The sequence below is a fragment of the Phyllobates terribilis genome, unplaced genomic scaffold (genome assembly GCF_046119375.1).
Source record: "Phyllobates terribilis strain yellow unplaced genomic scaffold, ASM4611937v1 Scaffold_1__5_contigs__length_1240528914, whole genome shotgun sequence".
NCBI classification, from domain to species: domain Eukaryota; kingdom Metazoa; phylum Chordata; class Amphibia; order Anura; family Dendrobatidae; genus Phyllobates; species Phyllobates terribilis.
This window is the reverse complement of record NW_027362761.1, coordinates 813,385,231-813,398,557: the sequence shown is the minus strand read 5'-3', so window position 1 is coordinate 813,398,557 and position 13,327 is coordinate 813,385,231. Positions and strand designations below refer to the sequence as shown.

The 13,327-nt window shown below is 40.3% G+C and overlaps 1 protein-coding gene across 1 annotated transcript in view; it reads left to right on the top strand.

The window, feature by feature from the left end:
* The window catches only part of SCARB2 (scavenger receptor class B member 2), a 97,050-nt gene that overhangs the window by 65,004 nt on the left and 18,719 nt on the right, over window positions 1-13,327 (top strand). The window contains exon 9 of the mRNA XM_073637278.1: window positions 10,120-10,193. Coding sequence (XP_073493379.1) covers window positions 10,120-10,193 — 74 coding nt within the window. The remainder of the gene's footprint in view (window positions 1-10,119; window positions 10,194-13,327) is intronic.

The following is a 13,327-nucleotide window of genomic DNA, read 5'->3' as shown; positions in this document are numbered from 1 at the left end:
CTTTTTTAATAAATTTGCAAACATTTCTACATAGCTGTTTTTTTTCAGTCAAGATGGGGGTGCAAAGTGTACTTTAATGAGAAAAAAAATGAACTTTTTAGAATTTACCAAATGGCTGCAATGAAACAAAGAGTGAAAAATTTAAAGGGGTCTGAATACTTTCCATACCCACTGTATTAAAACGAAAATTGCCTCGATTGCCTGTTCATAACTAAATTATTATATCAGTAAGATTTCATTAAGCCTCTTACCAGCTATTCTGAATGTATAAATACATTATCATACATACCTTTCACAAGACTGCTCAGTCTCATCGCTGCCATTGGAGAATCCTCACAGCATGCGCTTCGAGGATTCACAAGTCTGCAGTCACATAGAGTGACTGCAGACTTTTGTGAAAAGCCTGGACAACCCCTTTAACCAAAGTCACTAATAAAGCTGCAATCTGCCAAAGCCTCACAACATAACTCCATGTTCATTCTAGATTTGTACTCTGCTTTCAGCACAGCCAACCACTCTGTTTTGTTACAGTCTCATTCCTTGGCATCAGTGGCTTACGCCAATAGTAAGACGTTGTGGAAACAGTATGGTGTATGTGGGGGGCTATGAAGGCCAACTTATTTTGTATTTGGGGCTATGTGGGCCATCATACTGTTTGGTGGAGTCTGTGGGTAATTATACTGTGTGTTGGGGGCTGAGTGGGGCATCATACTGTGTAGTTGGGCTGTTAGGGCATCATACTGTGCTGTGAGGGCATCATACTGTTTTGGGGGCCACTGGGGTCCTCATTATGTGTATTGGGCAACTGAGGGGGCATAATACTGTGGGGCCTCATAATGTCTATTTCGGAACTGTGGATACATCATACTGTTTGACAATAAATGGCTTCACCCAACCAATAACCATGAGTGGAGAAAAAGTTTTTTTTTGTTATCATTCATATTCTCTGAAACAAGGCCAAGAAAGGAAAAATTCTGCCGGGGTATGTAAACTTTTGAGCAAAACTGTATACTGTCATTTATATGTACCCCAAAACAGTGCTAGAAAATAATACAATTCGTCCCTTGTAAGAGAAAGCTTTATACAACCACAGTCAGTAAAAAAAAAAATAATAATAATAATAATTTCTGCTGAAAATGGAAAATCCCAAAAATGTCTGGTCTTTAACCCCTTCCCGACTAGCCGATTTTCCGTTTGCACTTTAGCTTTTTCCTCATCTTTTCCAAGAGCCATAACTTTTTTATTTTTCAATTGACATAGCCGTGTCATGGCTTGTTTTTTGTGGGATACGTTGCACTTTTGAACGATGATATCAATTTTATCATGTGCATTTCTATAATTTGGCCAGGAAGCAAAGGGCACTTAAAAAAAACTACAAAAAAAAACTACAAAGTAAGGCTGTGTGCCCACGATGCGTTTTTTAAGCGTTTCCGCACTGGCAATTCCGCCATGGAAACGCTTAAAAAACTCTTGGTAGAAGGTCAGCAATGTTCCCCAATGATAATCCGCATGTGCTGTGCACATACTGCGGAAATTTCCGCTGCGGATTATCATTGCGGAAAAATCCGCAGCACTACCATTAATTTTGCGTAATCGCTGCGTTTTCGCCGCCATTGACTTGCATTGAATCGCATAATATCCGCATCACTACATGTGCACATGCGGATATTAAGCGATTCAATGAGCGGATGGTACCCCGGTCTGGAGAAGAGGAGCCTCTCATCCAGACCCGGGTACCATAGTACCTGTAAAAAAAATAATTTTAAATAAAAAATAAACATTATACTCACCTTCCAATGGCCCCCGGTCTCCTTAGCGATGCATCCTTGCTCCCCGGCGGTTCGCGATGGTCTAAAAGGACCTTCCATGACGTCATCTAGTCATGTGACAGGTCACGTGACCACTGACGTCTGCGGTTGCGTGACCTGTCACATGACTAAATGACGTCATGGAAGGTCCTTTTAGACCACCGCGAGCCGCCCAACACACCGGACGCACCGGAGGAGGAGACCGGGGGCCATTGGAAGGTGAGTATAATGTTTATTTTTTAACATTCTTTTTAACTGTAGGAAGTAGAATAGAAAAACTCCAGCACCTTCTCCGTATCCATCACAAGAAATGTAAAGTTAAAACGTCGATTTTATTAGTTCCATTAAAAGAGCGCCATATGTAAGGCAGACCTTACGCGTTTCGAACCAAACAGGGGTTCTTAACCGGTTCAGGACCGCTCACTGTACATAAATGTCGGCGCTGCCTGGGCTCTGTGCAGCGCTGACGTTTAAAAACGGTGGGTGGTCCCGCAGCGCTCAAGACCCCCAGGGTCCTGGAAGCTCTGCGGTTCCGGTTCAGAGCGATAGCTCTGACAGGGGACATCATCGGGACCTGATTGGATCAGGTCCCAATGATGTTAATCCTTTCCTATCTTCTATATGCCGCGATCTATAGTGATCGCGGCATATAGAAGATAATGAGCGGAGAGGGGGTCGTCCACTTACCTCTCCGACAGCCCCCTGATGCCTTCCAGGACCTGCCGTTGTTATGGCAGCTGGAGGTCACATGACCGCCTCCAGATCTGCCATATATGGTGTCCTGCTGAGCTCAGCCTGCAGCTGAACTCTAGCAGTAGACAGACAGTGTAAAACTGTCAGCAAAGATCTCATCCAATGCAATACATGTCTATTGCATTGCATGAGATCAGTGATTAGAAAAATAAAAATTAATGTCCCATGCAAAATGTAAAAAAAATGTTTTCAAACTGTTAAAAAAAGTCACAAAATAAATAAATAAAATATTAAACCAATAAATCCGTATATTTATGCAAAAACAAAAAAGTACACATATTTGGTATCGCCGCGTCCGAAAAAACCCGATCTATAAAACTGTCACACTAATTAACTCCTTCTGTGCACACCGTAATAAAAATAAATAAAAAACGGAGCAAAAAGCTATGCTTTTTCATCATATCGCCAAACAAAAAGTGGAAAAAAATGCGATCAGAAAGCAAAATGGAAATAAAAATGGTACCGCTGAAAACGTCATCTTGTTCCGCCAAAAAAAAGCTGCCATACAGCTCCATCAGCCGAAAAATAAAAAAGTTATAGCTCTCAGAATAAAGCGATGCAAAAAGAATATTTTTTCTATAAAATTGTTTTATTGTTTAAAAGCGCCAAAACATAAAAAAAATGTACAGTAAGTGTAGTATCACTGTAAACGTACTGACCCGAAGAATAACGCTGCCTTATCACTTTTACCACACGCAGAACGGCAAAAAAAAACCTCAAAAAACAATTCCTGAATTGTTGGTTTTTGTTCATTTTACCTCCCAAAAAACGGAATAGAAAGTGATCAAAAAATGTCACGTACCCAAAAATGGTACCAATAAAAATGTCAACTCGTCCCGCAAAAAACAAGCCGTCACATGACTCTGTCGGCCGAAATATGGAAAAATTATAGCTCGCAAAATATGGCGATGCAAAAACTAGATTTTGCAAAAAAAAGTGTCTCTTAGTGTGTGACAGCTGTCAGTCATAAAAACCCGATATAAATCTGGTATCTCTATAATCGCACCGACCCGAAGGATAAAGTAATCTCATCACTTATACCGCACGAGGAACGGCGTAAAAAATAAATAAAATCAATTCTTCACCTGCTACTGATTTGTTTATTATGTCTCCCAAAGATCGCAGTAAGGCTCTGCTCACATTTATCCTGCGCTCTGCGCTGAGCACTTACACCAGAGTTTCCGTGTAAATCTCTGAAATTCGTGATTCAGACGGAACCCATGATGGAAGATTCCCTGTAATGAGGCAGATATAGGCCACTGTGGATGCCGTCTGGCCTGTGATCCCACGGTGTCAGTTTTTTTAGGCGTGCATAAAAGTGCGGTTGTCCACAGTTTTGTGCACTTCTGATAAAAAGGACACCGCTAAACAGAGGCCAAGCGGAGTCCAGAGTAACTCTGCTGCCTCATTACAGTGAATGGATCCCACAGGGGTTTCATCTGAATTACATCACTTGGAAATTTAGATGGAAACCCCGATGTAAGTGCTCAGCCTAGAGCGCTGGATAAATGTTACGTAAAATGTTCCCAATAAAAGCTTCAACTCATTCCTCAAAAAAAGCTAGTCCCCACTCAGGTCCGTCATCTGTTAAAAATATTGCAAGTTACTGGTAGCAGAAAGGCTCTGGAAAAGCGAAATGGCCCTTGCCCCTCAAAAGAAATTCAGAAAATTTTGTGCTCCCAAATCCAAATGCCTATTCTACAATAATTTGTTCTCCAATTGTCAAATAGCACTCCGTCCCTCCCAGATCTCGCCGCATGGCTAAGCGGTACGATACAGCCACATATGGGGTATTGCCACGTTTAGAAGAAATTGTGTGACACATTTCGGCACCATTTTTACCCATTGCCCTGCGTGAAAATGTAAAATCTGAGGGTAAAACATTTTTTTGTGGTAAAAATATAATTATGTTTTTTTCACTGCCCAATGGTATAAATTTAAAAATTAAAAAATACTCACTACTTCCCTAGATGAATTCCTTGAGAGGTGTAGTTTATAAAATGGGGTCACTTGTGGGGGTTTCTGCTGTTTCGGCATGTCAGCGACTCTTCAAATGTGACATGGTGTCTGCAACCTATCCCAGCCAACATAGCGCTCCTTTCTCTTCCGAACCCTGCCGTACACCAAAGCAGTGGTTTTCCCCCACATATGGGGTATCGGCGTACTCAGGAGAAATTGCACAACAAATTTCATGGTGCAATTTCTCCTGTTACCCTTATGATAATGCAAAATTAGGGAATGAAAAACATTTTTTGTGGGAAAAATGTGAAAATTTAATTTTTACGGCTCAATATTATAAACTTCTGTGAAGCACCTGGGGGTGCAAGGTGCTCACCACACATCTAGATAAGTTCCCTAAGGGGTCTAGTTTCCAAAATGGTGTCACTTGTGTGGGGTTTCCACTGTTTAGGCACATCAGGAGATCTCCAAACGCAACATGGTGTCCGCTAATTATTCAAACAAATTTTACATTCAAAAAGTCTAATGGCGCTCCTTCCCTTCCGAACCCTGCAGTGCGCCCAAACAGTGGTTTTCCCTCACATATGGGGAATCAGCGCGCTCATGAGAAATTGCACTACAAATTGTGTATTCCATTTTTTCCTGTTACCCCTGTGAAAATAAAAAAATTGGGTCTAAAGTAACATTTTTGTGAAAAAAAGTTAATTGTTCATTGTTTACTTCCACATTCCAAAAATTCCCGTGAAACACCTGAAGGGTTAATAAAGTTCTTGAATGTGGTTTTGAGCACCTTGAGGGGTGCAATTTTTAGAATGGTGTCACTTTTGGGTATTTTCTGTCATAAAGGCTCCTCAAAGTCACTTCAAATAAGATGTGGTCCCTAAAAAATGTTTTTGTAAATTTTGTTGGGAAAATGAGAAATCGCTGGTCAACTTTTAACCCTTATAGCTTCCTAACAGAAAAAAATTTGGGTTCCAAAATTGTGCTGATGTGAAGTAGACATGTGGGAAATATTATTTATTAACTATTTTGTGTGACATCTCTCTCTGATTTAAGGGCATGAAAATTCAAAGTTTGAAAATTGCAAAATTTTCAAAATTTTCGCCAAATTTCCGATTTTTTCACAAATAAACACAAGTGATATCGAAGAAATTTTACCACTATCATGAAGTACAATATGTCACGAAAAAATATTCTCAGAATCAGGGGAATCCGTTGAAGCGTTCCAGAGTAATTACTTCATAAAGTGACAGTGGTCAGAATTGAAAAAATTGGCCCGGTCACAAAGGCAAAAACAGGCTCTGGCGCGAAGTGGTTAATCACAATCATTCTTTTTAACTATTAACTTGGTCATACTATATAAATCCATGCCGGCTGCATGGATTTATATAGTGTGACCAGGTTGTCAAGCACTTTTCCAAGTGATGCTAAAATCGCTTGGAAAGCGCTTAATAACCCGCATGCGGAAATGCAAGTGAAGAACGCTTCACATCCGCTTGTCCCTGGCAGGAAAAACACGTGTACAATCCGCATGTACAATCCGCATGTACAATCCGCATGCATTTTTACTGCCAGGGAGATACAGAAACGCTCAGGAAAAAATACGGAGCATTTCTGCATCGTGGGCACATAGCCTAAGAAGTACCGCGCCCAAACAGTAACATTCAGAAATGTTTATTAGTACCAACAATAAAAAACAAGCAAATATTAAAAAGTGTCGATTGTGTATAGAGAAACTACTTCACTCAGGTGACTAAATAATCCTATTAATCACAACAATTGATGCATAAATGCCATAAATCCAAAACACAAAAAAAGATTTTAAAATTGTTATTAGAATGCTGCTGCAAAGTATTTCAGTGGCAAAAAATATACTTCTTATTTTGTAGGTTTCTTCATTTAATCATGTGATGTACTGGAAAGAGTGAAAAAAAAATACAAGTGCAGCGTAATAGCAAAAAATGTGCAATTCCGCAATTGTTTTTTGTTTTTATTTCATTTACAGCGTTGATTAAACGGTAAAAATGACATTGAAATATTATTTTCCAGGTCAGTACAATTAGAGCGATACCAAACATGCATAGTTTTTTATATATATATATACGTTCCAAAAATACATTCCTAGTTTTATTTTAAAGGACCGGGCAAGTGCCCCAAATTAAAGCTATACAACTCATATAATTTTTAGAAAAAGGAGGAGAACACTGAGTAAAAGCTAAAAATATAATTTTTATTTACTACATTTGTTAAAATATTGCATATTTAATTTAAGTCATTCAATATCAAAATATAAAGATGAGTAACTCTCCATAGGACTTTCTTGTTTGATAATAGTAAGGCATTGCAGCACGGATTACCCACGAAGTTACTTACCCCCGGTGCACCGTGCTTTTTGTGCTACTACTCATTTTTCCTCATCATGTGTAATTTATGCAGCTGATCTTAGCTACCTATGCTTGTGCACTGTGATTGGGTGCTCCAGCCTTGCACTGGGTTACTCATCTTTACATTTTGATATTGAATGACTTAAATTATGTATGCAATATTTTAACGAATGTAGTAAATAAAAATTATATTTTTAGCTTTTACTCAGTGTTCTCCTCCTTTTTCTAAATAGTTTTTTTTTGAGTGGTAAAAAAAATTCAGACATTTATAGAGAAAACATTTTTCCTTATGTCGCTATTTTCCAGGAGTCGTAACGTTTTCAATTTTTGGGTGATAGAGCTGTGTGAGGGCTTATTTTTTTATGCCTTCAGATGAAGTTTTTATTGATACTATGTTGGTGAGATACAATGTTTTGATCGCCTTTTATTGCATTTTTTGCACTGTCGCGGTGACTGAAAAGTCACAGTTTTTGCATTTTGACTTTTGTTCTTGCAACACCAATTACCGATTGGGTTAATTCATTTTAGATTTTGATAGATCGGACTTTTACGAATGTAGGAATACCACACTTGTATTTATTTAAAAAAAAATTATAGTTCTTCATTTTGAATGGGGGAAACAAAGGGTGCTTTAAACTTTTCAGATTTTTTATATTTTTCAGATTTTTTTTAAAACCTCTTTTTTTTATTTATTGTATTTGTTAGTCCCCTTGGGGGTCTTGAACCTGCGATCATCCGATCGCTTCTACTATATACAGCAATACCATAGTATTATTGTATATAGCTAAAATCACAGTCATTTATGAACCCTAGCCACTAGCTGCCTTTCACCAGAGTTGTAGTCATGTGGACACTGTTGAGTTGTTAGAACAGCGCCTCCCCGGGATATGTACAGCTGTCACGAATTGACAGAGGCATAAAACAGGTTTACATTGCAGCATGACGCACTTTTACCTAGGCAAATATGCCAACTGAAATTTTTATCATGACTGAAACACAATTCATGATAAGAGTATATTCACATACAGTGTTAATTGTGCGGATCACTACACTGCCAGCTACATGTGCTTCTCACAAATTTAGAATATCATCAAAAAGTTAATTTATTTCAGTTTTTCAATACAAAAAAGTGAAACTCATGTATTATATAGAGTCATTACAAACAGAGTGATCTATTGCAAGTGTTTATTTCTGTTAATATTGATGATTATGGCTTACAGCCAATGAAAACACAAAAGTCATTATCTCAGTAAATTAGAATACTTTATAATAACAGCTTGAAAAATGTTTTTAAAATCTGAAATGTTGGCCTACTGAAATGTATGTTCAGTAAATGCACTCAATACTTGGGCTCCTTTTGCATCAATTACTGCATCAATGTGGCGTGGCATGGAGGCGATCAGCCTGTGGCACTGCTGAGGTGTTATGGAAGCCCAGGTTGCTTTGATAGCAGCCTTCAGCTCGTCTGCATTGTTGGGTCTGGTGTCTCTCCTCTTCCTCTTGACAATACCCATAGATTCTCTATGGGGTTAAGGTCAGGCGAGTTTGCTGCCAATCAAGCACAGTGATACTGTTGTTTGTAAACCAGGTATTGATACTTTTGGCAGTGTGGACAGGTGCCAAGTCCTGCTGGAGAATGAAATTTCCATCTCTAAAAAGCTTGTCGGCAGAGGGAAGCATGAAGTACTCTAAAATTTCCTGGTAGACGGCTGCGCTGACTTTGGTCTTGATAAAACACAGTGGACCTACACCAGCAGATGACATGGCTCCCCAAACCATCACTGATTGTGGAAACTTCACACTAGACCTCAAGCAGCTTGGATTGTGGCCTCTCCACTCTTCCTCCAGACTCTGGGACCTTGATTTCCAAATGAAATGCAAAATTTACTTTCATCTGAAAACAACACCTTGGACCACTGAGCAACAGTCCAGGTCTTTTTCTCCTTGGCCGAGATAAGCCGCTTCTCGCGTTGTCTATTGGTCATGAGTGACTTGACACAAGGAATGCGACACTTGTAGCCCATGTCCTAGATACATCTGTGTGTGGTGGCTCTTGAAGCAATGACTCCAGCAGCAGTCCACTCCTTGTGAATCTCCCCCAAATTTTTGAATGGCCTTTTCTTAACAATCCTTTCAAGGCTGCGGTTATCCCGGTTGCTTGTGCTCCTTTTTCTATCACACTTTTTCCTTCCACTCAACTTTCCATTAATATGCTTGGATACAGCACTCTGTGAACAGCCAGCTTGTTTAGCAATGGCCTTTTGTGGCTTACCCTTTTTGTGGAGTGTGTCAGTGAGTGCCTTCTGGACATCTGTCAAGTCAGCAGTCTTCCCCATGATTGTGGAGCCTACTGAAACAGACTAAGGGACCTTTTTAAACGCATCAGAAGCCTTTGCAGGTGTTTTTGTTAATTATTCTAATTTACTGAGATAATTACTTTTGTGTTTTCATTGGCTGTAAGCCATAATCATCAACATTAACAGAAATAAACACTTGAAATAGATCACTCTGTTTGTAATGACTCTATATAATATATGAGTTTCCCTTTTAGTATTGAAGAACTGAAATAAATGAACTTTTTGATATTCTAATTTAGTGAGAAGCACTTGTATGTTTGAATTTAAATGTGAGTTCAAAATACATGAAGATAAAAAGACAACATATGCAAATATAGGGGTTTTTGAAGGAGTTTTTAGCAGTATTCTTCCTAAAATAGAAAAGGTAATATATTTTGTGTAGCAAATTGGCCTCTGAGATAAAATCTGCTGGAGGACTAATATAGTCTTAGCTACATATGTTAATATGGAGTGTGTCCACACATGCATATATGGAATACAACTGGGATACAACACTTTGTACATAGCTAAGGGTAGGTTTTCTATTGAAACACACAAATGCAGACCAACAGCTATTCCTCCTGACCACCATACACATGCATGCTTAGCAGACAGGAATTGGTCACTGCCAGATGCGCCTGGTAACAGTAACAGGCGGCGTTGGCCAAAGTTAGTCCAATGTAAATGGGAACTTTTGCTACTGGCCCTAAGATCTCTTATTGAAAGGTTTAATTGGAACACGCAATGTACTACAGTGTTTATATTCTTTGGTGTACTCATTGAAACAAAGTCTGTTAGGTCAAGAAAACTCTATAACATCCTAAAATACACACAATATTTAACATTTTTGTCAATAACCATGTTCCACCTTCTTTTCAGCTCACGGGGATGTTAATTCGAGCTGCCAAGCGCATGCAGGTCAACGTCTATGTAAGGAAGATTCCTGAGTATGTGTAAGTATCACTGCAGATTTCTGTCTGACATATACAAATATAAGAAATATAAATGTGTCGATCAGTGGCAACTGAAATCTTTATGTCCGGGCTGGAACATCAGCTCTGATGTACAAGGTCACCATCAGTCGTGTACATTGGATACATACACTGTTTGCTGCATTGAGATAGAATAAGGAGGCTTACATAGAACTGCTGCCCAAGAGAACCGGTCTCCTCAGAAGACTGCCATCTAATGTCTGTAATAATACATTAGTTGCGTGGACTCAAACAATATATTTACCATGTTTTTGTTATACCATATCAGGTGAGGTTAATTCCCTAAGCTGTAGGTCAGGGTGTCCAGCATTGATGCAATGTTGTTGGATTAGTTGGACGGCACATGGAAAAGCAGGGATCAGTAGAAGTGAATATGCTAGACAACACATGGATCGGCAGAGATGGATATACTTGATGACATATAGAACAGCGGGACTGGAGATATAGACTGGTCACTGGTGCCTTAAAATTGCAAAGCTGAGTGTATGGACAGCACCCAGGAGAGCCAGATCAAAGGACATAGGCAGGCACTTTTGTATAGCAGAACCAAGTGTGTGGACAGAACCATTGAGCAGCGGGGCAATATATGTAATTAGGCACCTTAGTACAGCAGAGCCAAGTGTGCAGACAGCGCCATAGAGCAGTTGAGCTTTGTAGGCAGGCAGGTACCTCGAGGCAGGAGAGACAAGTGTGTGGACAGTATTTGGAACAGCCAAGCCAAATGGACAGGCAGGTCCCTTGTTGCAGCATAGCTGAGTATATGGACAGCACCTTGGAATAGCAAAGCTCATGTGGCAAACAGACACCTTGGTGTGGCAGTGCTGAATGGAACAGCAGAGCTGAAGCGGTAGAAATGCCAGGAGCTAGTAGAGCCGAATGTGCGGACAGTACCTTGTAACCACAGATTTAAGACTGCAGATAGGTACTTTGATGTAGCAGAGCCAAATGTGCTTACGACACCTTTGGACAGCAAAGCTAAGATGACAGACAGGCACCCTGATGTAGCAGAGCTAACTATGCAGATAGCACTTTGGGACAGCAGAGCTAAAAGTTAGATGAAGTGTGCAGAAGAGCCCAGGAATAGCAGAGCTGGGTTAGTAAAGTGATGTGGTACTGTTTATATACTTGGTAGCAGCTGGTGCTACTACCTCAATTGTAATGCGGTGAGGAGTTGCCAGAGTGGGCTTAAAAGGTCTACAGAGATGACATCAGAAAGGTGTGTCATGTTACCCTGACAACCTGACATGAATAAGAGCAGAGACAGCCGAGAAAATGTGCAGACTTGCACTGGAGCCAGGAAAGGTGAAAAACAGCTTTATAAGGCCACAGGCCCCGTGGTCAGTATTTTTCTCAGAAGTGGGAGCCAAAACCAGGAGTGGATGATAAATGCAGAATTGGTGACTTGTTTCTATTATACCTTTTCTCTGATTGTTCCTCTCCTGGTTTTGGCTCCCACTAGTGTTGAGCAAGCGTGTTCATTTAACCCTTTAAACGAGCATGCTCGGGTGCTCGCCAAGTAGTTTCGGCGTGCTCGGCATCTAGGTTTGATCCGCCGCGGCTGCTTGTGTCGCGGCTGTTATGATCTGCAACATAGGCTAAGGAAAGAAGGGGAGAGCTGTCCCTACAGTAAGACTAAGCTGAGTCCCTACGTTGTAGCGGGCTACCTGTTCCTTGTGAACAGACCCGCCTTCGTCCTCGGCTAGTCTGAACAGAGACCTATAGAGTAAGGGAGGGGTCCCTAAAGGAACTAAGGACTGGTACAAAAATGGGACACCTCCTAACAGAAGTTGTTGCAGAGCAAAAGATGAACTGACAAAAAGTACTAGAGGTCCCAGAGGACCAAGCAAACTAGAGATAGATAGGCACAAAAGCACCTGGCTAGAGAGACAGTCAAAACAACACTGAAGTCCAGCAAAGCCAGAAGGGCGGAGCTGGAATATATAGGCAGATGGTCACGTGACCGCAAAACACCAGATAGAAACAAAAACAAACAGGAGGGTTCTAACAGCGGCTATTAGACAACTGTGACACATGCAGAGATTGCCTAGCAAACAGGCTCAAACAGAGATGCTGAGCACGCAGAAACTACTCGGCGAGCACCCGAGTGTGCTCATTTAAAGGGTTAAACGAGCACGCTCGCTCAACACTAGCTCCCACTCCTGAGAAAAAATACTGACCAAATACTGATAGTGGGGCCGTGGCCTTATGGATATTTCAGAACCACCCGGCCCTAGAATAATAAAATTCACTGCACTTTCTTAGACAGCAATAGAAATTGAATCCTGCCCTAAGATTATAGATATTCCTAGCTTTGATTTCATAGATATCTCACAATTTTTAATATAAAAATTAAGCTTTCAAGATGGGACTCCTCCCACCATTTTTTTATGGGGGCAGAGCTGCTGTCTAGTTTCAGGAGGTACATATCCTGTCTGCAGTCCATCATAATGGATAATTGTATACATTGGTTATTTTCCTTAACAAGGAATATATTGGTTTTTTTTTGTATCTGATACACCTGTTACATAGGAGGTGACATAGCATAGATTCTCTTCTGTGAATTGGCTTTAGTTTTCTCTTATTTTTAGCACATTATTAATCCATTTTAACCAAAGCAGTCATATTGGACAGGATTGGTTGTAAGGGATATACTGCATAACCAATTACATAGAGTGGTCAGACAGTATGTCTCCACAAAGCAGTAATGTAGATAGAGAATTCAACCTATGGTGCCCCATACACAATACTTAGCTGTTGACCGTTTGATTGTTCGGTCGGCAGTTATCTCTCCCAACTCCTCCATACTCTGCCGAGTATTCCTGTGTTCTATAAGAGAGAACAGCTGCCACACTCCTCTGGATTATATGACCAAGAAAAAAATCATATATCACCTGTTGGAGGATCATTGGGAGGCCCCATAGACATTAGACAGTCGGCTGAGCCCACTGATATCGGTGGTTTTGGCCAATGTTAGTCTAATTTGTATGTGGGCTTAAGGGGAACCTGGTACAGGATTTCCCCCTCCTCCCCATATTTATATGTAGCTTTTGCAAAGTCCAGCCATACCTTTAGTTAGCCAGTCTTCTCTATTATTG